We start from the raw sequence: 27988 nt of genomic DNA on the forward strand, positions 1-27988 counted from the left end.
TCCCTTTCTTATTTCTCAGTTCCACCCAAATAACTTCCCTGGATGTATTTCCGGGATTATCCTCTCTCAGCACAGCTGTAATGCTTTCCCTTATCAAAAATGCCACTCCCCCTCCTCTCTTGCCTCCCTTTCTAACCTCCCTGTTGCATTTGTATCCTGGAACATTACCCTGCCAGTCCTGCCCATCCCTGAGCCATGTTTCCGTAATTGCTATGATATCTCAGTCCCATGTTCCTAACCATGTTCATCTGCCTTCCCTGTTAGCCCCCTTGCATTGAAATAAATGCAGTTTAATTTATTAGTCCTACCTTGTCCCTGCCTGTCCTGACTGTTTGACTCACTTCTGTTCTCAGCTGTACCCGTCTCAGACTGATCTCTTTCCTCACTATCTTCCTGGGTCCCGCTCCCCCCCCCCCCCCCCCCCCCCCCCTGGAGTTAACCCATCTATGTGACTGTATCTGAGACTTTCCCCCTTCCTATAACTGCCATCCATCACATACTGTTGCTGTTGCAAATTCCTCATCGCTTCTATCTGTCTCTCCAACCAATCCACTTGATCTCTGATAAGATTCGCATCCAACAGCATTTATGGCAGATATAATCCGCAGTAACCCTTAAACTCTCTTAAAACTCCCACATCTGACAAGAAGTACATATCACTGCAAAGGCCATTTTTGCTCCTTCACAATCTACAGACCCAGAAAATAACACCGTCTTATTCCTCTACAAACACTGCCGCAGGTTAAATTAATAGCTATGGCTTATATTTTAAGTTTAATCAAGAGACTTATCTCCAAAAACATATAATCAAGAAAGAATCCACTATATTCACTACTGCAGCCGGTGGACAGACTTAAAACAACAATTAACTTATCTGATTCTGTGCTGTAAACCTCACCCAACAGTTCCTCCAAGATTAGTTGTGAATTTCACTGTTTGTTAATTTTCCCAGATGCACTCCAATGTCCAGCGATACACGAATTCAAACAGCAAAGGCAGTAACTGTGCAGGTTCTCTCTCTCTCTCCTGCACTGTCCTCACCATGTGCTTCCTTTGTCTGCTCTTCTCCCTTCTAAAACTGTTGTTGTTTTGACTGTTTTTTTCCAAAGTTCCAAAACAATGCAACAACATATAAAACAGTATTTGCTGCTCCTGGAATTCGAGGAAATCACCCCCAGCACCTAAAATACCTCAAAAAAAAGGAGCAGCTCTTATAGCCAGTAATTTTTCCCGTCCTCCATCTTGGATTACCCAGAATCTTCAAACTCTTTATCAAAGAAAGATAATAATTTAATAGCCTTTATAAGTTGTCAATCAAATTGGGCACTCAGAACCCCAGTGAGATAATAGTGTTTTTGAAACTCAGCCAAGCATTCTTTCTGGCAAAATTCTTGAAAGAATAGTAACAAACACATTATATTGAAAATTATATTGAAAATATAATTGAATATATTGAAATATAAATATATATATTTATTTATATATATAATTGATATATTTATTTATATATTTTATAAAATATATTGAAAATGCTTGAACAGGTGTTACTTCTTTTCTTGGCTGCACCTGTTCACCAAAGCCATCAACAAAGGCTTTTAATTTTTTTTAGAAGTGCACTTAAAGACAACTTCAAATCATGACAGATTGGTAGACCCCAGCCTCTATTCAGTAATGTTTGTTATTAGTTCCATCTATTCCTATCTATGGCCCAATGCCCTTGGACAGTCCATAATGGGATCCGTTTAAATTCAGCACTGTGTTCAAATGGCACTGCTAACTTTAGGATTCCTGACTCAGTAAATCATGCCCCATTTCCTTTCTCCGACTATTTAAGGTTAGATCTGTCTGAAATCGAGTCAGGATCTTCACATCTGAATCCCCCACGGAGTCTTCCTGATTCTACATACGTCTGCATCTGGGTACCAATCAGATTTGCAGCCATTGTGATCAAGTTGTATCAGAGTTCTGGTTGCAACATTTCTGGATTTTCAGGGACACACTGTATAAAAAGGCAAATGACAGATTCAACTGAAACATTCTGTCATTTTTAGGATAGAATTTTGACGTGTCATCTCCAATAAAATACCTTGCCTGCCAACAATGAATATCTATCTATAATTTTCAATCAATGCATGTTGTTCATGGATGAAGTACCTTCCACGCATTCTAAAAATATACCCTGATGACTGGTTACATGAAGTTAGAATTGTAAGTAACAGGAGCCTTTCCCTCTGGAGGTCAGAACTATCTTTTAGGCAACACCCCTGCCCTTAGACCTCTATTAAGGTATGTGCTATTCTGAAATTCTTTCTCTATACTATTCAAACCCTTCAAAGTGCTTTTTTTCATTCTGCATGATCATGTGTTTCATGGTGACAATGCTAAATGTAGTGTTGCAGCTACTTGCTGGAAGCAACCAGCTTGCAACTTGCATAACAGGGAGGTAGTAGGGCATGCAAAATTAGTGCAAATAATATGGCATGTTAAGACTGTATAACCAGTATGGTTTATGACATAACATTGTCATTTCTTGACATCTGCTCAAAGAAATTTGCAAGAGGGAGGTCACTCTGACTCAGCTTAGCTTACTCAGATTAGTAAAAGAAAGCTTACAATTCCACTGACAAATCACTAACAAGTTCACTGAAAAACACTTTGACAAATTTAAGTTTCAAATCAGGGTAGGGCATATACTCTTAAAGGTAAGGCCCTGGGGAGTGATGCTGAATAGAGACCTTGGAGTGCAAGTTCACAGTTCCCTGAAAGTGGAGTCTCAGGAGGACATGATAGTGAGGAAGGTGTTTGGTACGCTTTTTTTTGTTGGTCAGAGTATTGAGTATAGGAGTTGGGAGGTCACTTTGCGGCTGTACGGGACATTGGTTACGCTTATTTTGGAATATTGTATGCAATTCTGGTCTCCCTCCTGTCAGAAGGATTGTAAAACATGGAAGGGTTCAAAAAAGATTTCCAAGGATTTGGCCAGGTTTGGAGGATTTGAGCTATAGGGAGAGGCTGAATAGTCTGGGGCTGTTTTCCCTGGAGCATCAGAGACTGATGAGTGACCTTGTAGAGGTTAATAAAATCATGAGGGGGATGGATAGGGTAAATAGACAAGGTCTGTTCCCTGGGGTGGGGGAGTCCAGAACTAGAGGGCATACATTGAGGGTGAGAGAGGAAAGATTTTAAAGGGACCTAAGGGGCAACTTTTTCATGCAGAGGGTGGTACGTGTATGGAATGAACTGCAAGAGGAAGTGCTAGAGGCTGGGACAATGATCACATTTAAAAGGCACCTGTATATTTATATGAGTAGGAAGGGTTTAGAGGGATATGGGTCAAATATGGCTAGATTAGTTTAGGATATCTAGTTAGCATGGATGCATTGGACTGAAGGACCTATTTTCATGCTATATATTAGATTAGATTACTTAGTGTGGAAACAGGCCTGTCAGCCCAACAAGTCCACACCGACCCTCCGAAGAGCAACCCACCCAGACTGGATCCCCTACATTTATCCCTTCACCTAACACTACGGGCAATTTAGCACAGCCAATTCACCTCACCTCACATTTTTGGACTGTGGGAGGAAACCAGAGCACCTGGAGGAAACCCATGCAGACATGGGGAGAATGTGCAAACTCCACACAGACGGTTGCCAGAGGTGGGAATTGAACCCGAGTCTCTGGCGTTATGGGGCAGCAGTGCTAACTACTGTGCCACTGTGCCACGGCACTCTAACTCTGTTCCATACATAGATATTTATTCTGCTCATTTCAGATGAAAAACCTATTCTTCTCTGAAATAACTGCACCAAGGCCCGTATCATATCTCTAAGTCACCCATTATTTACTTGTGCACAGTACACTGGCTGCGGCCAGCCAGCTCAGAGTCCGTCCTCTGAACTGAGGAGATTATCGTCCCCTGTTTATGTTTGTTTTTAGTTCCCTGAACTGAGGAGATGCCAAATCTCCTGTTTATATGTTTTATGTTCTTCGTGTGCGTGTGTGTGTAGGACACCGTGAAGAAACATCGAGTACAGAAAACTTTATTCGTATTCCACCACCAGGAAGAAAAAACACCCAGGTGACCAGTGACAAGCAGTGCTCCATTCCTTAAGAACAAAGCTGGCATGAACGAGAAAATGAAGGAGAGGTTAGGGAATCTCCTGTTTATTTATTTTTTTCTTTTTTTAAACCCCCACACTACCACCTAACTGCGGTAGTGCTTATTTTTCCCCAGTACCCCTGTGTGTGTGCGGATGTGAGACACAGTGAAAGACACAAGGTGAATCTCCTGTTTATATTTTTTTAATGCCTATTTGAAGCTGGTAGACACTTTTGCATGGTTACATTATTAATCCCATTCTCATCAACTAAAGGTAAACCATCACCAAGTCATCCTCATATGCACTGTAGTTGACACGCTGGTCCAGCTCACTTGGAACCAGCTCTCAGAGTGGAAAGAACCTCTGATACTCCTGTTTATTTTTTTTTTAGTACTCATGTTGTGTGTGTGCAGATGTGAGACACAGTGAAAGACACAAGGTGAATCTCCTGTTTTTTTTTTCTTTTTTCTATTTAACCCCCACACTACCACCTAACTGCAGTAGTGCTTATTCTTTCCCCAGCACCCATGGTGTGTGTGTGCAGGTGTGAGACACAGTGAGAGACACAAGGTGTACGAATCTTTATTCGATTTCCACCACCAGGAAGATAGGAAAACACCCGAGTGGCCAGTGACAAGCAGTGCCCTTCGCATCAAAGGTCAATGCTGTATGTTCAAACACTGAAGGGGAGAGCAGGGATTAAATCAAAATAGAGTTGGAGGGGGAAATAATGCACTCCACTCCCTGGGGCACCTACCTCTCCCTGAATAACTCCAGGGTTTTGGTGGAGACCGCATGCTACTTCTCCAAGGACACCCGGGCCCTAACGTAATCTCCTGTTTTTTTTGGAGGGAGAAATAATGCACTCCACTAACACTCCTGTTTTTTTTTCGAGTGGCCAGTGACAAGCAGTGCCCTTCACAAAACAACTGCTGTTTTTTTTCTCTCTTTTCTTAACCCCCACACTACCGCCTAACTGCAGTAGTGCTTATTTTTTTCCACAGCACCCATGGTATGTGTGTGTGCAGATGTGAGACACAGTGAGAGACACAAGGTGTACTAATCTTTCAATTTCCACCACCAAGAAGATAGGAAAACACCCGAGTGGCCAGTGACAAACACTGCCCTTCACAAAAAAGGGCAATGCTGTGTGATCAAACAGTGAAGGGGAGGGCAGGGACTAAATCAAAATAGAGTTGGAGGGGGAAATAATGCACTCCACTCCCTGCAGCGCCCACCTCTCGCTGAACAAATCTAGGGTGTTGGTGGAGACCGCGTGCTCCTTCTCCAACAACACCCGGGCCCTAACGTAATCTCCTGTTTATTTCTTTTTTTGTTCTTTTCGGTTTTTTGTCTTTTCTGTGTAGGTGTGAGACATAGTGAGAGACACAAGGTGTACGAATCTTTATTCAATTTCCACCACCAGGAAGAAAGGAATACACCCGAGTGGCCAGTGACAAGCACTGCCCTTCATATCAAAATACAATGCTGTGTGATCAAAACAGTGAAGGGGAGGGTAGGGACTAAATCAAAATAGAGTTGGAGGGGGAAATAATGCACTCCACTCCCTGCGGCGGCCACCTCTCGCTGAACAACTCCAGGGTGTTGGTGGAGACCGCGTGCTTCTTCTCCAAGGACACCCGGGCCCTAACGTAATCTCCTGTTTATTTTTTTTTTCTTTTTTTTTGCTTATTTTATCCCCAGCACCCATGGTGTGTGTGTATACATGTGAAACACAGTGAAAGACACAAAGTGCACGAATTATTTATTCAAATTCCACCACCAGGAAGATAGGAAAAACACCCGAGTGGCCAATGACAAGCACTGCCCTTCATATCAAAATGCAATGCTGTGTGATCAAAACAGTGAAGGGGAGGGTAGGGACTAAATCAAAATAGAGTTGGAGGGGGAAATAATGCACTCCACTCCCTGCGGCGCCCACCTCTCGCTGAACAACTCCAGGGTGTTGGTGGAGACCACGTGCTTCTTCTCCAAGGACACCCGGGCCCTAACGTAATCTCCTGTTTATTTATTTATTTTTCTTCTTTTTTTCCAGGAAGATAGGAAAACACCCGGGTGGCCAGTGACAAACACTGCCCTTCACATCAAGGGACAGTGCTGTGTGATCAAAACAGTGAAGGGGAGGGTAGGGACTAAATCAAAATAGAATTGGAGGGAGAAATGATGCACTCCACTCCCTGCGGCGCCCACCTCTCGCTGAACAACTCCAGGGTGTTGGTTGAGACCACGTGCTTCTTCTCCAAGGACACCCGGGCCCTAACGTAATCTCCTGTTTATTTATTTATTTTTTTTTCTTTTTTTCCAGGAAGATAGGAAAACACCCGGGTGGCCAGTGACAAACACTGCCCTTCACATCAAGGGACAGTGCTGTGTGATCAAAACAGTGAAGGGGAGGGTAGGGACTAAATCAAAATAGAACTGGAGGGAGAAATGATGCACTCCACTCCCTGCGGCACCCACCTCTCGCTGAACAACTCCAGGGTGTTGGTGGAGACCACGTGCTTCTTCTCCAAGGACACCCGGGCCCTAAAGTAATCTCCTGTTTATATTTTTTTTCTTCTTTTTTTCTCTCTCTCTTTTTTTCTTTTTTTTTCCCTTTAACCCCCACACTACCACCTAAGTGCGGTAGTGCTTATTTTATCCCCAGCACCCATGGTGTGTGTGTGCGCAGGTGTGAGACACAGTGAAAGACACAAAGTGCACCAATCTTTATTCAATTTCCACCACCAGGAAGATAGGAAAACACCTGGGTGGCCAGTGACAAGCACTGCCCTTCACATCAAGGGACAGTGCTGTGTGATCAAAACAGTGAAGGGGAGGGTAGGGACTAAATCAAAATAGAATTGGAGGGAGAAATGATGCACTCCACTCCCTGCGGCGCCCACCTCTCGCTGAACAACTCCAGGGTGTTGGTGGAGACCACGTGCTTCTTCTCCAAGGACACCCGGGCCCTAACGTAATCTCCTGTTTATTTATTTATTTATTTTTCTTTTTTTTTCTTTTTTCTTTTATTTTAACCCCCACACTACCATCTAAGTGCAGTAGTGCTTATTTTTTCCCCCAGCACCCATGATGTGTGTGTGCAGGTGTGAGACACAGTGAAAGACACAAAGTGCACCAATCTTTATTCAAATTCCACCACCAGGAAGATAGGAAAACACCCGGGTGGCCAGTGACAAGCACTGCCCTTCACATCAAGGGACAGTGCTGTGTGATCAAAACAGTGAAGGGGAGGGTAGGGACTAAATCAAAATAGAATTGGAGGGAGAAATGATGCACTCCACTCCCTGCGGCGCCCACCTCTCGCTGAACAACTCCAGGGTGTTGGTGGAGACCACGTGCTTCTTCTCCAAGGACACCCGGGCCCTAACGTAATCTCCTGTTTATTTATTTATTTTTTTTTTCTTTTTTTCCAGGAAGATAGGAAAACATCCGGGTGGCCAGTGACAAACACTGCCCTTCACATCAAGGGACAGTGCTGTGTGATCAAAACAGTGAAGGGGAGGGTAGGGACTAAATCAAAATAGAACTGGAGGGAGAAATGATGCACTCCACTCCCTGCGGCACCCACCTCTCGCTGAACAACTCCAGGGTGTTGGTGGAGACCACGTGCTTCTTCTCCAAGGACACCCGGGCCCTAAAGTAATCTCCTGTTTATTTTTTTTTTATTATGGTGTGAAGCTTTTTTTTTTCTTTTTGTGCAGGTGTGAGACACAGTGAGAGACACAAAGTGCACAAATCTTTATTCAATTTCCACCACCAGGAAGATAGGAAAACACCCGGGTGGCCAGTGACAAACACTGCCCTTCACATCAAAGGGCAGTGCTGTGTGATCAAAACAGTGAAGGGGAGGGTAGGGACTAAATCAAAATAGAATTGGAGGGAGAAATGATGCACTCCACTCCCTGCGGCACCCACCTCTCGCTGAACAACTCCAGGGTGTTGGTGGAGACCACGTGCTTCTTCTCCAAGGACACCCGGGCCCTAAAGTAATCTCCTGTTTTTTTTTTTTCTGTTTATGGCCAGTTTGGCCAGGGAGACTCCTGTTCTTTTTTTTTTATTTTATTTTTTTTTTATTTTTTTTATTTATTTATTTTTTTTAATTTTAACCCCCACACTACCACCTAAGTGCGGTAGTGCTTATTTTATCCCCAGCACCCATGGTGTGTGTGTGCAGGTGTGAGACACAGTGAAAGACACAAAGTGCACCAATCTTTATTCAATTTCCACCACCAGGAAGATAGGAAAACACCCGGGTGGCCAGTGACAAACACTGCCCTTCACATCAAAGGGCAGTGCTGTGTGATCAAAACAGTGAAGGGGAGGGTAGGGACTAAATCAAAATAGAATTGGAGGGAGAAATGATGCACTCCACTCCCTGCGGCACCCACCTCTCGCTGAACAACTCCAGGGTGTTGGAGGAGACCACGTGCTTCTTCTCCAAGGACACCCGGGCCCTAAAGTAATCTCCTGTTTATATTTTTTTTTTCTTTTTTTTTCTTTTTTTTAAATTTATTTTATTTTAACCCCCACACTACCACCTAAGTGCAGTAGTGCTTGTTTTTTCCCCCAGCACCCATGGTGTGTGTGTGCAGGTGTGAGACACAGTGAAAGACACAAAGTGCACCAATCTTTTATTCAATTTCCACCACCAGGAAGATAGGAAAACACCCGGGTGGCCAGTGACAAGCACTGCCCTTCGCATCAGAGGGCAGTGCTGTGTGATCAAAACAGTGAAGGGGAGGGTAGGGACTAAATCAAAATAGAGTTGGAGGGAGAAATGATGCACTCCACTCCCTGCGGCACCCACCTCTCCCTGAACAACTCCAGGGTGTTGGTGGAGACCACGTGCTTCTTCTCCAAGGACACCCGGGCCCTAAAGTAATCTCCTGTTTATTTTTTTTTCTTTTCTTTTTTTTTTCTTTTTCTTTTTTTTAACCCCCACACTACCACCTAAGTGCAGTAGTGCTTATTTTTTCCCCCAGCACCCATGGTGTGTGTGTGCAGGTGTGAGACACAGTGAAAGACACAAAGTGCACCAATCTTTATTCAATTTCCACCACCAGGAAGATAGGAAAACACCCGGGTGGCCAGTGACAAACACTGCCCTTCGCATCAGAGGGCAGTGCTGTGTGATCAAAACAGTGAAGGGGAGGGTAGGGACTAAATCAAAATAGAGTTGGAGGGAGAAATGATGCACTCCACTCCCTGCGGCACCCACATCTCCCTGAACAACTCCAGGGTGTTGGTGGAGACCACGTGCTTCTTCTCCAAGGACACCCGGGCCCTAAAGTAATCTCCTGTTTATATTTTTTTTTTTTTTTTTTCTTTTCTTTTTCTTTTTTCAGTGAAAGACACAAAGTGCTCCCTCCTGTGTATTTTTTTTTTCTTTTATGCACTCCACCTCCCTCTTGTGTATTTTTTTTTTTTCTTTTCTTTCTTTTTTCCATGGTGTGTATGTGAATCTCCTGTTTATTTTTCCCCTTTCTTTTTTAACCCCCACACTACCACCTAAGTGCAGTAGTGCTTATTTTTTCCCCCAGCACCCATGGTGTGTGTGTGCAGGTGTGAGACACAGTGAAAGACACAAAGTGCACCAATCTTTATTCAATTTCCACCACCAGGAAGATAGGAAAACACCCGGGTGGCCAGTGACAAACACTGCCCTTCGCATCAGAGGGCAGTGCTGTGTGATCAAAACAGTGAAGGGGAGGGTAGGGACTAAATCAAAATAGAGTTGGAGGGAGAAATGATGCACTCCACTCCCTGCGGCACCCACATCTCCCTGAACAACTCCAGGGTGTTGGTGGAGACCACGTGCTTCTTCTCCAAGGACACCCGGGCCCTAAAGTAATCTCCTGTTTATATTTTTTTTTTTTTTTTTTTTTTCCTTCCCACGAGGAGGTCTTCAGACCTGCCCTCCTCAATTCCTTGTTAAGTTTTTTTTTCTTTTTTTTTTTTCCTTTTTCTTTTTTTTTATTTAAACCCCACACTACCACCTAAGTGCGGTAGTGCTTATTTTATCCCCAGCACCCATGGTGTGTGTGTGCAGGTGTGAGACACAGTGAAAGACACAAAGTGCACCAATCTTTATTCAATTTCCACCACCAGGAAGATAGGAAAACACCCGGGTGGCCAGTGACAAACACTGCCCTTCGCATCAAAGGGCAGTGCTGTGTGATCAAAACAGTGAAGGGGAGGGTAGGGACTAAATCAAAATAGAGTTGGAGGGAGAAATGATGCACTCCACTCCCTGCGGCACCCACATCTCCCTGAACAACTCCAGGGTGTTGGTGGAGACCACGTGCTTCTTCTCCAAGGACACCCGGGCCCTAAAGTAATCTCCTGTTTATATTGGTCAGCCAGGACATCCTGATAGGCCCAGGTTAACAACTTCAATCAAGGATCTGATAGTCAACAAGATCCGGCTGGTTCCAATCCCTACAATCCTGTACAAAAATAGAAAATGTTTCAATCACACAATAGAAAAATCAGAGCCAGAAAGAGAAAGGTGAGATATTAATACATACACATGTTGTATATTTAATATGGTACAATTGCAATAAATCATCTCACCACTGTCTGCTGACAAATTTGTTTGAAGTAGAGCTTCGAGAAAGCTTTAGAGAAGCCTCTGTGCAACCTCGTTTCACCTCCAAATGAACTCCTTGTAACCAAGACTCGTTGCTGGAATACACCTCTCTCATATATAGGAATAAACCGGAGATGGGAATGTTCTCTCCTCCAACTGCTTTTAACCACAACAGCAGAGCTCCTTTAATGTTGGGGTTTACTGCCACTCCCATTCTCTTTCTTGCTGGTGAGAATGCTTGCTTGTCAAACTGTTCCAAAATGTTTGCTTGTTGTTTGGAGACAAACTAGATAAACTAGTTGTGGTACAAAGCAAACACACTGTTTACAACACTGTATCAACTTCACTTTGTCTCCAAAAGGACAGCACTTTTAAATTTCTCACTGGTTCAGCTGTACTTGCAAGGTTTCACAGTGAAATCTTGATGTCCAATGATGGCTTGCCCATAATTTTGTGCTGTAATGTAGCTTAACTCCAAACATTCATCCTTCGGTTGGATTTCGTACTCTGCCACTGGGGCTGGATGACAAATTCGACATAGAGCTTCAATATAACTAATTGTTGACTCATTGTGATTTCAAGCATCCCAACGTGTTTTGGGGGGAACATTTACTTCGGTATTTTACTGTTTTCAAAGTCTGATGTTGTGCATGTTTTTGATGTACTTAGCTTTTATTTAAGATTTACAGCCGCCAGCCACTTGGTTTCACCTGAGATATGAGCACCCAGTGAAGGACAATCCCCTAAGGATTTTTTTGCCCAATCTTTCTTTGCCTATTCCTGCCCAAATTGTTGGGAAAGCTGATGAAAAATGTGATTCAAGATCCCAGACAATTGCAATTTACAATTGTGGTTTTACATGCAGCGATGCACAGTTTGTGTTAGTCCCATTCTTTTCCCTGGCATTGAGATGCTGGGTTAATCATGTTTAGCAGGAATATTGGAGACGGGTAAGGTATTTGTTGGGAGGGGTTTTGAAGAGCATTCTAATGCCTCCGAGTCCCACAAACATTTCCTAACCAGCTGACACGTTTCCAGGGGTGTGCTGATGATTGGAATACTCTACACAGAAGTCAGATAAGGTTTCCATGGAGCCTAAATGAGCCAATTGCAGCAGAGTGCCTCTTTGACAACCATAGGTCACCGGTTAAATCAAATCCTGAAAATTGTATAGCCTTGCCAATTCCAATTGCTGCATATGCTTCACAAATATTATACCTGTATTCAGTGTCATCTTTCTCTTTTCATGGAGATTTGCTATGTCCTGAACCCACAGTGTCTTAGTTGCAATTATATATCAAACATGCCAGCTAAGTCCCAGAAGATTTTTGGATTTTCATATGCCTTGTATTGCATCCAAAAAATCAAGTTGGCAAAGCATTGATTTGAAATGTAACTGGTTAAAATGGAAGTCATACAGTTTGTTGAGAAAGCTGGCAGTTAGATTAGCAGTATATTATAGCAGCTTTCAGGTATTTTGATGACCCCTTGCCCCTGTTCTGCAAAACTACATGAAAATCAACTACAACAAAGAGAAGTAATAACATAGTTGAGGCAGCTTTCAAAATGTGCACAATACCTTCCCCATTATCTCTGAAAATTGTCACTATTGAGTTAAGCTGCTTGCCTATGTGAAGCAATCATTTTTTTTGGAAAGATTTGGTAAGTATTTGAGCATTTGCAAAGCAGAATCTATCATTTACCCTTAAACTGAATGCCACAGCGTGTAAAATTAAATAAAAGTACATTCTACATTACAAGAAATTGGGATTTTTGTCTTATACAATTAAATTCTACTTCATGTTGCTACATAATCAAAATATAAAAGAGGTACATCACCTGAACAGTGTTATTTTAAATGGCATCACGTGACAAGAAAGGATAAGATGTTTTGTACAAAGCTGAACTATTTTCAAATGCTCTTGGCTTTGGAAAAGCGTGGAGCAATCAGGGAGCAAACTGCCAGTATGTAATTTTAATCACTTAATTTGGACAATGCGGTTGGAAAATAACCAAGCAGGTGTAACAGTGATGCATTTGTAACAATAATTAAACAATTAGAGACTTTGCTTAATACTGTTGCTAGTAAAGTGCAGTGTGCAAAAATCACCGTGTCAGCTTATAATTATATATTCTTTGAGTAGCTTTCAAATGCAAAGGATGGATGTTACAGGATTATAGATTCTTAAGAAAAAAAAATGGCGTGGGATTTGCAAATTAACTGAACTCCAGTTTTCTTTTTTTTCGTTTTCTTCCTTTGTTCCAGTTTCTTTTCTCCAGCCAAAGATTATAAAATGAGATTCAGTTATAAATTATGTTTGCTATTTTTTTCTATGTTTAATAATTTAAGCCAGTAGTTTGCCTCCAAATTAACTCCGTTTGCATGAAGACTGCTTGAAAATCTGACTTAAAACATCGTTACTTTGGGAAGTTATTAAAATCAACTGAAATTTTCACAAAAGCGAAATGCTGTGAATGCTGGAAATCTCAGGTAAAAACAGAAATTGTAGGAAATGCTCAGCAGGGCAGGCTATTATAGAGAGGAACACAGTTATTGTTTAGGGTTGATCTTTGATCTGAACTGCAAGATGTGCCGTTGGCTAAATGTAGTAAGTTTAGGATACGAATGGGATAGAGATTTCAAATTACAAGTGATTAGAAGATAAGGTCCAGGCTTCCAGGACTGCTTGTGTTCTTTAACGGGATCGTAGGAAGGTGAGAAGCTGTTGCCCATCCATAATTACCTTTGAACTCAGTGGCTTGCTAAGCCATTTCAGAGGGCAGGTAAATGCCAGCTGCGTTGTTATGGGTCTTCATCACATGTCGGTCAAACCTTGGTAAGGATATCAAATTTCCTTCCGTAAAGGATATTACTGAACCAGATGCATTTTTAGAAGAATCGGAGAGCTTCCTGGTCACCATAATTGACACTAGCTTAATACTCCAGATTTCATTAATTGAAATTAAACTGCATGAGCCATTGTGATGTTACATTAATCAGTGGTATCTGCACTAGTCACCCAATCTGTGTTCAGCCTCTCTATTGTTACACATTGTGAATAAAAAAATCAATATTCTAAATTGAAAGCAAATTGAATTGATGTGCAGAATTTAATCAGCCCCATCCTGCTCTCTCCACCCACTCTGGAGGTGGGGATGGGGTCTATGATTGGATGGGAGGGTGCAGCATAGAGTTTCTGTCACCTCCTGCTTTCCCTCCCTGGTTAAGTCCAGAGCATCAGTGCTCATCAGGGCTCTGCCACCCTGTGGTCAGTAGATGCCTTTGAATAGTCACTTAAAGACTTTGTCATTCTTCCATTGGTCAAAGCAATTATCTCTGGGGAGACTGCTCAGCAGACCCTCCCAGATTTCCTTGAGGCATGGACTTAATTAAGGGATCATGCAGTGAGGGTCCACACAGAAAGCCACCTCCTTACCATGCTGTAAGCCCTCTGCCCACCCATTTCCCAGTTGTCTTTCCGCTCCACATTTCACCTGCTTACCTTTCTCCAGAAGATCTTCAGAATGACCACTTCTGATTTAGGTGGGATTTCAGTCCCAGATTAAGAAATAAAGCTTTTACTGAAAGGAGTATTTGGGGTCTCTCAACAATGAGATGGAAAGAGGTGAAGGGGTGGATGTTATATCACTTGGACTTGCAACAGAAGGCTACAGAATTTTGGGAGTAATTGAAGAGTGCCCAATGGTGTCATACAGGCATGTTCCACTTGTAATGATGTAAGTGGAAAGAAATGGTTGTTTGATGGAGGCATTGTGCCAGGGATGGAAATGGCTGAGAATGATCGACTAAATGTGGAGCCTGGTATAGGAGAAAACAAGGTCCCATAATTCCGAATAAAATGTGTACAAACAAGGGCCTCATCAACATTAGGGAGGAGGACCCTGAGTTGAGGAGAATGGAAGACATAGGGAATTTTTGTCAATGTTTGCGTGTTGAAAGTGCATTTCCCTGATAGGGCAACCACTATGTGAGAATTACATGAGGTTATTCAATGATGAATAGTCTTAGTTGCAAACTATTATCTGATACCACACAGTTTCAATTGAAGACTAGAATGTCAAAAGTAGTTTGGACTGGCTCAGAAAGGCCCCAGGCTCACCTGGCAGTTTTCACTTCTTCAGCATTGAAATTTGTGCTGCTTGCTTCATCAGCAGCAGTCCTCAAGTAGGTTCTAGAAGGGAAAATGGAGCAGGCACTTAGGAGAGAGACCACAATCACTGGGAGTATATAGACAGTGGAAGCACTTCTGATCCTGGCACTCAAAAGGTTACGTCGGAAGGAAACAAAAAGTACTGGGGCCACTGAAAACCTTGGCGACTGCCTTGCTTATTGGTAACTTATTTTGTCATGGAATCCTTCAAGTTATGTTGGTCTACAGATTAACATATTGAAGAGGTCTTCCTTCTGTTTAGGAGTCTCTCAGTGATTGGATAGGACAGCTTGAGGATTGTACCCAGTATCTTTCTAGGTTGTTGTCATGATTGGTATCTCATTTAGCCATTGGGAAATGTTGTCTATCTGTGGAGTCTTATCTATACAATACATTTGTTGCTCATGTTACAAAATATCCCATGGTTAACAGCTAAATCTCTGTTGGCACATGATATGTTAGCTCCAAATTAAGTAGCATCTGCTGTTCTCCAAAAATTGAAAATCCAAAATAAGTCAATGTAAATTTCACAATATCTTTGCTCTGAGCATTACAATATAAATAGCTTTTACTTTTGAGAACACAATTTCAATTCAGACTTAGTTTGGTGGAATCAAAATCTCTCAAGCCACTTTTCAGAATCCAATGTGCACAAATGTAGATATCTTTAATTTAGTTTCTTGTGTAAATTGGGCATAAAAGAGCACAAATTAAACAACGTTGTCACTCTCATTCAGAGATGCCACAGAAATGAGCCGTACGGGAATTCATAAAAAAATGTATTAAACCGAAAGGCTTCTCTGATATTATGGCTGAAACATATTGAGGGAGCTTCACTTCTGTAACACCGTACTTTAGCTGGAATAGCTTGATACTAACAATGGTGGTTAAAATGTATTTAATATATTGGTAGCATTTTCTGACTGAGAAAATGAGATCAAAGATCAATGCAAAGAATACATATAAAGATGAGGTAAATCAAAAATCATTATGTGATTTCAAGCTTGACAGTAATGGGTAGAGGCTTCATCTGGAGGCTGTAAATTCTATAGCCTTCTGATGTTACCAGTATGGTGACGAAATGTCTGAAAACGAACCTTACAGCTCAGCGAGCAAACCTACATCCAGTTATGGATAGAGTATTCACTTTGGACATAATTAGGAATTGGACTGCAAATTGCACTAGTTTTGTGAAATAAATTTTCCATTCAAATTCCTACTTGACCGCATTGACCTATCAATGAAGGTAAAGTCTTCCTTGAACCAACATAATCAGGCAGTGTTTCAGAATGTAATTTATTTTGTCATGCATATGGCAACTGGCACAGAGACATACCATTCAGTACATGTTGGTGTTTCTGCTTTAGTTAAGCATCATGTGTTTGTCCACTTTCCCTTTGAATGTACTGACATGATTGGTCTCAATTACTTCCTACAATAGTTAGTTTTCACTGCTCTTCAGATAAACAGATTTTCTCAGAATTTGCAACTGGATTCCCTCATGACTATTTTATATTGATGTCTTTGATTAATGCTGTTCCCCACAGGAGAAAGCATTCTCCCATATAATTCCAAACAAAACCTATCTCAATTTTAGACACCTCTATTAGGTGACCTCTGATCTATCTACTTTCAAGATCCTTTTCCAGTGTAGTTTTCTAGTTTCGTTCTTGTATGTCATTTCTGCATCCTTACCAGTTCCTCAATTTTTAAAAAAGATTTGGTGACAAGAAATTATTCTCATTGTGGTCGTACCAAGGGTTGATACAAATTTATTCGAACTTCCCTACATTTCAATTCTATCGCTAGAGAAATAAAGCATATTTCTTGGTTTACTGGATGTTATGGCCTTGCTGACATGTGGTGCAATGTTTTTTATTTGTATTCTGAGATCTCCTTGTTCTTTTGTTCGGTAACCATGTTGAACATCATTTCCCAATTATTTGCCCGGTCTGCTAGTTTATGTCATCCTTTTTGAAATCCTCGACGGTATTGGCAATCTTCCAAATTTGTTCTCATTCGCAAAATTAGAAATTGTGTCTTTGGTGCCAAAGTCCCGATTGTTCATATAAATTATACAATTTATGTAATTTCAACCAATGTTGCATTGATATAATTCCACTAATCAGTAATTAATCTGTTAGTGTAACAAGGACATATCTTCTTTCTCATTCTTTGCAGGAGACCAAAATCAGCTGTTTAAGACTGGCAACTAAAGGTAAGAGAATATCATTCTGTTTTGTTTGCATTATTCCAAGCCAATAACTAGCATCGCACATAGCAAGAAAACACCTTTCCACCATGCTTGAAAGACATGTGGAGAAAAAAATTCTCAATCAGTGCTTGAATAAATTGGTTGTTTAAATGGCATGTTAGTATCCTGCATGAATTTATTTTGTGATTACATTGCCTGCTATCTTCAGCATTTATGGATCATATAATCTATATAAACTATTTGTTTTACATTGAGTTGCTGGTCTCATTGTATTGTCATTTTTGTGCATGATTTAACAATAGTAATTGTCTAGAAATTTAAAAGCCTGCATCCAGATGTCAACTGTTTATTTCTAAACATTTAGCTCTATTTAATTTATAGGTTTCATTATCATACTAGTTGCATTTAATGATGTGAAATGCAAATGGAAACCTATTCAATCATTTTAAGCTACCATTTCTTTGCATAGACTACTTTCCATGCGATATTTTTCTGTTGCACAGATTATTTAAATGTTGCCTGTTCATGAATGTCACTTATCTCTCTTTAGAAGTGAGACACAGTGTTGACACTTTATTAAGCAAACTGAAGGCAAAATAACAGAAGTGTATTTGTATTAAAACCAACTATTATAATTTATTCTTTTTGAATTAAAATTGGAGATTGAGGTATCATTAAAACTTTAATCTGAAATAATTATTCATTTCTCTTGGGGTTTCCAGTTTTATTTTGTAGAATGGGGGTTTAAGATATTATCAAAGGATGTTTTTTCTTGGTAGACTCGCTTCTTTCTTTTTCTTCTCATGCATGCTGACCTGGAACTTTTCCTTTGTCTTAACGGTAATAGGTAGGATACAGATAACTACACCATACATACTTGTCATCCCAAGTGCAGGTGATTATCTACTGTCAAGTCAAAAATGTTAATTCTTCTCCAATCCTATGCAAATTGTTGTTTTGAAATGTTATTTACAGCTTTAGTGAATGTTTTGCGTTGAAGGAAATATTTTGGCCTACAAATAAAGGCTCTGCTGACAGCGCAGTAGATAAGTACACTGGAAGATTTGGTTATGAATCAAGGAGGTCAAAGAGATGTCAGGTTCAGTACTGAATAGTCAATGTACTACAGTCGGACCTTATTCCTCCTGAAAAGTGGCCTTGTTGGAAAGTGCAGGTGTGTGAACATTGTCTGCAGGCCAGATTGAACTTCAATGTACCACCTATAAATTCAATCTCACCAATATTCAATATCTAAGTGAATGAAGGCAACTTGGCTGAAATGCCAGTGCTGTGACTCCTTCCTATCGGAAAGATGTTGTGAAACTTGAAAGGGTTCAGAAAAGATTTACAAGGATATTGCAAGGGTTGGAGGATTTGAGCTATAAGGAGAGGTTGAATAGGCTAGGGCTGTTTTCGCTGGAGCGTCGGAGGCTGACGGGTGACCTTATAGAGGTTTACAATATCATGAGGGACATGGATAGGATAAACAGACAAAATCTTTTCCCTAGGGAGGGGGAGCCCAGAACTAGAGGGCAGAGGTTTAGGGTGAGAGAGGAAAGATTTTAAAGGGACCTAAGGGGCAACTTTTTCACACAGAGAATGGTGCGTGTATGGAATGAACTGCGAGAGGAAGTGCTAGAGGCTAGTACAATTGCAACATTTAAAAGGCATCTGGATGGATATATGAATAGGAGGGGTTTGGAGGGATATGGGCCGGGTACAGGCAGGCGGGACTAGATTGGGTTGGGATATCTGGTCGGCATGGACAACTTGGACTGAAGGATCTGTTTCCCTGCTGTATAGCTCTATGACTCTATGACCTGTGTAACTATACCCACTGTCACTTTGTGACTGTCAAATATAGTGTGCTGAGTAAATGACATTGGCGTTCTGACATTTAAGGATAGATAGGCTTTTCAAATTGAAGGACAAAGCTTCATTCATTTTAAGAATTCAGGTATGGGCATCCACTTCTCCACCATGCTTTACTGTTTATTCATTTCAATGTTCTTCTTGGTTTATACATTTAACTCATAAAACTCTGAAACTGCAGCTAGAAATCATAGAATACAAGCATTAAGAGCATAGTGTTTTTAGAAAACCATCCAGTTATATTGAATGCGTGTGTGATATAAATGCTTCTTGACATTTAATGTTACGGCCATCTAAATCTGTGTCTAGAATTTCACACAGATGAAATGTTTATTTGGATATCAGACATTCATTTATACATATCACTTCAAAAGGTGATATATTTAAGGGCAGAAATGTTTTGATGCCATTTAATAAAAAGATGTTGCCAGGCTATCTCTGGAAGGTACTTAATGCTGATCAAGATCAATTGAGTGGCATGGTGGTAATGTCACTGGACTAGCAACCAGAGGCCTCGGTTAATGCTCTGATGGCATGGTTACAGACCCCACAATGGTAGCTAGTGGAATTTTATTTAAATTAATAAACCTGCAATTTAAAGCTGCACCGGTCTGGCTCACATGTTATTCCAATCTTACCAAGAATGTGATGGACTTTTAACTGCTCCCTGAAATGTCCTCACAAGCCACTCAGTTCAAAAAACAGTTTAGGATGGGCATGAAATGCTGGTCTTGCTTAGCAATGCCCATGTTTCGTGAAAGAATTTTTAAAACTTGCTCCTTTATTCAAAATATACCTCAATTCAAGGCACAGGCAAAATGGAAACTTATGACATTTGCTGAAATCTTGAAAGATTCTCTTCTGTGTTATTTCAGTACATGACCACATTAACCTGAGCTGGCATCTTTCTTGACAGAAAAGCATAGCAGGTCAGGCAGCATCCAAGGAGCAGGAAAATCGACATTTTGGGCAAAATGTTCCTGACCTGCTGTGCTTTTCCAGCACTAATCTAATCTTGACTGTAATCTCCAGCATCTGCAGTAAGCACTTCCGCCTATCTTTCTTGATGGTCTTATCCCACTCAGAGTCTCTTTAACTGAAATCAACTTATTCTCTCTTGGTTTAAGGGGCAAAATTGTACTAAGCTTGTTTGTTTTTTGCAACAATTGAAGGTCATGAAATTTGGCCAACTTGCAAATTTATATTTAGAAAACTCAATTAGCAGTACATTCTGTTTTCTGAGTGATAGAGCAATGAACTTCCAATGTCTCCTACAAATTAGAAAATGAAAGGAAACATAAAGGAACATGGAGTCAGTAGTTAGGAAATAGAGGTAAATAAGCAAAAAATAACCCATTAGTTATCATTCTTGTCATAATATGAGGCATTAAAATTCTAGAGGACAGAGAGATTAATGAACTTCATTTTTACTTAGGTAAGTAATTTTGAAGTAAGTTCAACCCACAGTTTTGGTTCCTTAGATTCTAGTGGATGGATCATAAGTTGATTCTCCTTATGCATGTTATGTGCTGAATTGTCAATATTGTATTATTTAATGAAGGTTTAAGAAACATGACAGTGCGAAACCAAGGTCTGAATTTTCATGCAGGGAGCCAGCAAAAATGTCACTGGAAGCTGGGATCTGGAGGTCCTGTCGCCATCCTACTATATCCTACACTTGCCATTTCGCAATGTGACTGGTGTTGGTGGTGGGTCTGGAGGTGGTAATGGAGTAAGGGTTTTGTTTTAATTTGCATATCCTGGGTTCACAGAGACAACTACACATCAAAATGTGCATCTGCCTCAGTAAAATCTGATTTTCAACACTGGGATGTACAAAACGCAACTGGTGCATTTAAGGCCTGCTAGGAGACATTCCACCTTCCCAGAGAGTTTTGGAGAAATAGGGCACCCTTTTAGACAGTTACCCTTTTGAATGTAGTCTTGGGACACCATTGGGAGAGGTCAAGAGCCCTTTTGGTTTATTAGACATAGAGACAAATGTACACGAAAAGCATGTAAGTTCATTGGAACTGTCATGGTCATGAGAACCGACCAGAGAGCTGCCAACCTGTGAAGGCATTTAAGTCCGCTTCCATTTAAATACTAACAGTGCTACAAAGAAGTACTTACAATTTCACCTATGTTGACATAGGTCTGAGGGGTAACCTAGATTGGAAACGTATGACTGATTTCACAAACTTTCATTGTCACAATGGATGCTTGCCATTTCACAGTTTAATTAACAGCACAAAGTAGTTATAAATTCTTTGAAATGGGACAAATTATGCAAATTACTCTTTTCATGAGGAACTTGGAAAATTAAATGTTGTGAATGAGTTTTTAATCAATAAAAGTATTTTATCTGAAATAGTTAATTTATCATCAGGCACTTAAGAACATTACTTAATCTCCACATTATACCTAACGTGCATTCATGGTGGATACTCGTGAGTTGGCATGGTTAGTATAAGAGAAAAGAATGATGGTTAGGGGGCATGTTAGCATCCATTGGGATAGAGGCTCTAAAGCTCAACAAGTTTGGCTTGATGGGCATAGGTTGGTATGAGGGTATAAGATACCATGGGGTGGGTGGGTGAGGAATGATTTAGCATGATTAAGACATGGCAAGTGTGTAGGGGATAAATGATGAGGGTTGGAGGACTCTTTTTTGGGTTATTTTCTTTCTCAGAGTTTCAACAATGTGCCAGTGCACTGAAGTCAGTCTTTTGCCCAGCTGCCCAAACAGGGCAGCCTGTGAACTCTGTCAGGGATGTCCCATCACAATCTCAGTTCTGAACTTTTTACAATATTTATCATTCATGAAGGAACATGGGGGCTTTGAATTCAAGTTTGCTAAGGAAATTTAATTCGGTGAAACGAGCAGTCACGTAAATGGGAGCAGAATATTATACTATGACTCAATGTTGCACACAGTACATAAGATCATGGGTAAGTTACATGAATGGTCAAAACCTTTAACTGTGGAGAAACATGAGGAATCCACTTCAGCCTAAGAAAGATCAGAGTCTGTAAACAGTCAGTGGCTATGAACTATGGAGAGAGCAGAGAGAATTGCAGGTCCATGAACATAAATCATTAAAAGCGATTGAACAGACTCAAAATAAATGAATTGATTGAATGTGAGCATTTATCTCATAAAGCCTGGAAGAAAAAGGAGGTAATCTTATGCTACAATTGTCTAGTTCAACTATCTCTGCTGTATTGAATTCAGTTCTCTGTCCTGTGCCTCAAAAGAATAATGCAGAATGACGTAAGGGTCACATAGGAAGACAGTCTGGATAGGTTAGACTTGTATTCATTTAAATATCAAATAATAATTGAGGTGACAAAACTATTAAAGTATTTAAAAGGGTTAACAAATAGTATTTCCTTTGGTGGGAGTCCAAAACTAACAGTCATAACCTCAAGGTTACTGCTGGTCAGTTCAGGGGTGATTTTAGGAAATATGGCACCTCCTCTCCCAAAACAATTGAGTCCAGATCAATTGAAATTCGAATCCTGAGGTAGATTTCTGTTAGACTTATCAGCAGAACCTTATAGGGGTCTCAGCGACATGGACTGTGGCGAGATTAATGGTGGAATCAGAGGAAGGACCTGTATCCCAATGACTGCAGCAGCTCAATAATCATTACTGCTTTTCACAAGCAGTGTGGCAAGCTTCTCACTAAGCAGTAGCAAGTTGCTAGTTAAAGGTGATTATTGCTTGTTAAATGCCTTGTTAACAGCTCAACCTGCCTCATTATTATTCAGCTTCCTTCCTTAACAAACAGAACAAACAAACAGGACATTGAGAAATCTCAACGTGGAAATCTGAGTGGGTACCTGGTGAATTCAGCTCACTGCTTGCTTCAAAGGTCTTCCAGGTTTTTATGTGATGTGATTGTTGCTAGCTAGGCCCATCCCTAATTGCCCAGGGGGCAGTTGAGAGTCAACTATATCGCTATGGATCTGGAGTCAGAGATAGGCCAGTGCTTCCATAAAGAATATTATTGAACCTGATAGGTTTTTACAACAGTCGATAATGGTTACATGCTCACTGTTAGGCTGCTTAAGAACAAAAAGCATCTCTGTGCATGATCCATGGGCACCAGCCGCATGCACCTCTCAGCCATTGATTTTGATATCTGACATTTGCCAACCTGTCATAACTACCATGCACCTCTCTGGTACACTCTGGAAGCACAGCTTTGCATTTCAGGGCATACCAGCAAACAGCATGGGAAGGCTGCAGCAGGAACACCTCATGCACATGGACAGGGATATTGCTCACTGGTTGGACCAGCCAATATCTCAGTGCTGCTCGCTTGCTCTCTTATTGCTTGCAGCATCCCTGCCTTGCCAAACTGATGCAGTTTGCCTTGTCAACAGACCTCATTGAAGGGAGCATACATCTTGCAGTAAGGCAGTGTTCTATGTCAACCTCACCCCTACTCCATGTGTCAGCAGCTTGTACAGCAAACACAGTACATGTGCAGCAAGCAAACAGCCATGGCTCAAAGTCTTAGAGAAGTAGTCCTCATTAACTGCCAGTTAGGGGGTTCCAACACAGTAAGTCAAGGGCACCCTCCCATACTAGTTGGGGTGGGGTTGTCAATCAGAGGATCCGTGCTTCTGTAATCCAGTGGGTTTGGTTGTGATGAATCCTATGGCTCCATTGCGATCAGTCCACGGGTTAGGGCTAACATGGTCAGGGAGATATACAGCTATGAGTCAGATCTAGTCACTACTCATCTGGAACAATTTGATTGCGTTGGTCAAGCAATGGGTCATGTACAGTTCACCAGGTCCAATGACTGAAGTGAAAGGGAAAGTTGGGGAGGACAAGGGAGTCTGCTGCTATAGAAATGAGACGTGGAAACCTATTCTTCAGGTTTGAAGGCTGAGACCACGGGGCAAAGGAGATGACAATTGTGATGGTTGGGGCAGCAGTGTCTGTGAGGGGGTGAATACAATAAAGCACAGGTGGGAAAGGAATGGGGAGGATCATCCACAGTCAGGTTCATTCTGCCTTAAATGAAGAAACACTGTATGACCACACCTGGCATGGGATTGAGGGGGAAACATGTGCAGGTACAGGCTCACTAGACACGCTTGGTGAAAACCTGGGGAGTTACAGAGCCAATTGGGGTTCATGGGAAGAGTGACCAGGAAGGGGGTATGGAGTGAAAACTAGGTGCTGGAAAAAAAATCACACCTGGCAGCATCTGAGGAGTGAGGAACAGAGTTAAACTTTTGAGTCCAGTGTAAATCTTCTTCAGAACTGTGTCCTCTGTCGTCTGCTCTACCATAGCTCTGGCTGGATCAGAGGCACCCACATCAGTCAGGGCATTAGGTCTGATCAGCAATGATCAGCAGCAAGTTGTCCTGGAACCCCAGTGACCAGTCTTGTAACACACTAACTACACAAGAAGGCTCCAGAATGTAGGAATCGTGCAGCTGCTAAGATAGAGGTTAAATGCCTCCAGCAAGTGGTAACCGTTACCACAGATCACCTGAACATCACTTTCAAACTTCAGTTACATTAATATGCAAATGAAGCAAGGATGATGTGAGAGAGAAAATTTCCCACAGTGAATAGATAGCGATTGGAATAAACTGCCTGGAAATATAGTGGAGTCAAATTCAACTGAGGCACTCCAGAGGACATCTGGTGATTATTTGAATAGGACTGGTGTGCAGGGATATGGGGATGTGCAGGAGATTGGCTGCAGAGCCAGTACAGGCGTGATAGGGTGAATGGTTGTCTTCTGCACCATAACAATTCTGTGAGCCTAATGATAATGCTCAGTATTGGGACAAGTCTCAGTGTGACCTTGGCCTTGGGAGCATAAAATGACCTGGTGTGACCTTGCATCAGACACTGTCCTGATCGATTCGTGTGTGCGCAACATTGTTCTGTCCGAGTCCTGTGACATGCAGAGACTGAATCAACAGGGCGCCTAACTCATCATCATGAAATATAGTCTGGGTGGAAAAGCTCTGAGGTTCCAGTAGGTCCCATGCATCCTGACGAGTTTTGTGGCTGCAACCTCTCCCTGACCTGGGTGCTCCTCATTCTCTGCAGTGACCTGTTGCCTCTCCTGGGCTTGCATCAGCCCTGATCCCTCTGAATCTGCCTTTGCCTCCTTATGAAGGTAGCCACAGCAATGGACATTCCACCAGCGACTGGACATCAGACTCTGGGTGGAAATTAACTACATCGTGAACGGAAAAAGCAAAAGACAAGTCTCAGAAGAGTCATTGGTGGCATATCCTGCAGGTAAGGCTGCACAGACTCCTCCACACAGTGAGGCATGCTGCACAGCAAGGACTGTGTCTCATTTATTCAACTCCAGCCTCAGCATGTGCACCAACTTGGTGAAGGGGCTGCACTGGCTTTCATTTCTCATTGCATTCAGTGCAGACCATCATTAAACTTGCTGACAGATCATAAAGCAATGGTGTGTACCTCCCACAACACTCTTCAAAGCTGCGTGATAAATGGTTTGCAGCTGTCCAGCATTTGCCTCTTTTCTTTGTAAGATTGGCTTCTGAGTGTTGCTGAAGGAAGCAGCAATGTTCAATATGCAAGCTCCAATGGCATTCAAACTCTAAACACGTTCACTCTGCCCAAACAGCAGGTAGACAATGAAATGAAGGCAACTTAAATGTAGCTGGAGTTTGCAGTTGCCTTCTTCATGTATTTTTGCTTCAGTGCCCTTTCATCCAACAAAAATGGATCTCACACTTAGACTTATAGAGTCATAGAGATGCACAGTACGGAACCAGTCATACGGTTCAACTCGTCCATGCTGACCAGATATCCCAACCCAATCTAGTCCCAACTGCCAGCACCCGGCCCATATCCCTCCAAACCCTTCCTATTCATATACCCATTCAGATGCCTTTTAAATGTTGCAATCATACTGGTCTCCACCGCTTCCTCTAGCAGCTCATTCCATACACGTACCACCCTCTGCATGAAAAAGTTGCTCCTTAGGTCTCTTTTATTATCTTTCCCCTCTCACCCTAAACCTAAGCCCTCTAGTTCTAGACTCCCCCACCCAGGGGGGGAGTCTATTTATCTTATCCATGCCCTTCATGATTTTACAGACCTCTATAAGGTCACCCCTTAACCTCCAATGCTCCAGGAAAACAGCCCTAGCCTATTCAATCTCTCTCTATAGCTCAAATCCTCCAACCCTGGTAACGTCCTTGTAAATCGTTTCTGAACCCTTTCAAGTTTCACAACATCCTTCCGATAGGAAGGAGAACAGAATTACATGCAATATTCCAAAAGTGGCCTAACAGCCACAACATGACCTCCCAATCAAACTGACACTGACTCTGCCCACCTTGGGTGTGGCCCTAGCAACCAGACGCACCACCAGAATTTCTGTGTCCACTTTTACTTTGCACTGCCCTAACAGTCCACTTCCACCGTTCTCTCAAATATGGAGACCCACAGCACTAGATGTCACCTCCAACAGCACTCCCAGTCTCCTGACCCCTAAGACGACACCTTAATGGTGGTCATCCTGCTCCTTTACAATCTCTTGTGGAGGTCACAGTGATAGTCACTGCCAATATCCCCACTGCTGTAGCCTACCATACCCTCTAATGTTGTTCCACATACACCTGGGTCACAATCATTCATCGCAGACCTCTGACCAATTTTGACAAGCAGCCTCCAGACATGACTGCCTCGACCCTACCTGTTGTGTGTGCATTACCCTGACTGACAATATGTCGTTCCTTTCACTGCTTGAAATGACCCCACAGGATTGAACATTGTTCACTCCCTTGACTGTATCGGATATGTTCCCAGACCACGAGTGGGCCAAGTGGATAACTGTCTGAGAGTAGTGTGCGCTCATGACAGCTAGTAGTGGATCCCTGACTGACAACAACATCACCCTTGACTGGACGGAGGTTTTGCCCCCACCTAGTTTTTGACATGGCCAATGGGCTAAATGAGAATGCAGTGTGTTTGCCACAGAACCAGCTGACACATGCTGTAGGTGTGAGATTGACGTTTCAGTGTGCTATGAAACAAGATTCCCCCAGACAGATACTTCCTGACAGGTATGACGAGTAGTCTGGCTGTGTGTCTGCTAAAGAACATGTTGATATAGCATTACTGATAGCCCTTGACTCTAACAGAAGTGCCATTCTGCTAACAAGCACAATATAGTAAGGTGGAGCTTGGATTCTGTGAACATGCAGGTAGGGGCTAAGTGAATGAAGAAGTGAAAAGCCTGAGATGCAGCCTGGCCTAATCCATGAGCTCAATGCCTGTCCCTTCGCACAAAGGATTGGCCTTGCAGTAGACTTTCAACACTGCATTACTGATGCATCCTGGAAATCTGTTGCTTTCTAAGTGGCCTGCAGGTGGATCAGAGTAGTGTCATGATGGTTGTGAGGTTTGGCAAATGTGAAATGTCCATGTCAGTGGAGGAGGGGTGCATGTGGATTGTACTTTTACATAGTGTTTGGTGCTGAGCAAGTGGAGGCTGTTTGCAGCCAGTGTTGAGCTGAAGTCACAAGGTACCCATTCTGACTTTTATGCTGAGAATTCTGGACATCTCGCTTGCTCAATGTGTTTGGTAAGATCAGAAGCCAAGTGTTTACAAGGTGAGTTACAGCAGAAATAAGGTGTTTAACAAACTCTGATTCCCCCTTAATTAATAACTTGCTGCCTCCCAGGGGAGGCTCACCTTACCACCAGCAGCGAGATGCTCCCAAAATCAATGTAGGCCTCTCACACTTGCTACAAATCCTGCTGTAGCCCATATTGCTAAGATCTCCATAAGATTCTACCCAATGAGTCTATATACCAAGCTGTAAACAAATAGTTCTTGCAGAATTCCAGCAGCATTACTTTGGGAGAGTATAAAGAAGTTGGACCTTAACATACAACAAACCCCTCAGTATGAGGATAACATCCACACCTGTCTTCACATATTTGCACTTTCCAGCAGTAACCAATGGGAAGAAACTTTTTCTGACC

The 27988-nt window shown here is 42.0% G+C and overlaps 1 protein-coding gene across 7 annotated transcripts in view; it reads left to right on the forward strand.

The window, feature by feature from the left end:
- ptprt (protein tyrosine phosphatase receptor type T) overlaps window positions 1–27988 on the forward strand; it is a 1424809-nt gene that overhangs the window by 1086648 nt on the left and 310173 nt on the right. For 5 of the 7 annotated variants that reach the window (XM_043710562.2, XM_043710557.2, XM_043710558.2 and 2 more), the window contains 2 exons: window positions 17070–17106; window positions 17951–17998. In XM_043710562.2, coding sequence (XP_043566497.1) covers window positions 17070–17106; window positions 17951–17998 — 85 coding nt within the window. The remainder of the gene's footprint in view (window positions 1–17069; window positions 17107–17950; window positions 17999–27988) is intronic. The other 2 variants (XM_043710560.2, XM_043710561.2) reach the window with 1 other exon arrangement.

The sequence above is a fragment of the Chiloscyllium plagiosum genome, unplaced genomic scaffold, assembly GCF_037043375.1.
Source record: "Chiloscyllium plagiosum isolate Xiang-an unplaced genomic scaffold, Cpla_swu_hap1 HiC_scaffold_15, whole genome shotgun sequence".
Classification (NCBI taxonomy): domain Eukaryota; kingdom Metazoa; phylum Chordata; class Chondrichthyes; order Orectolobiformes; family Hemiscylliidae; genus Chiloscyllium; species Chiloscyllium plagiosum.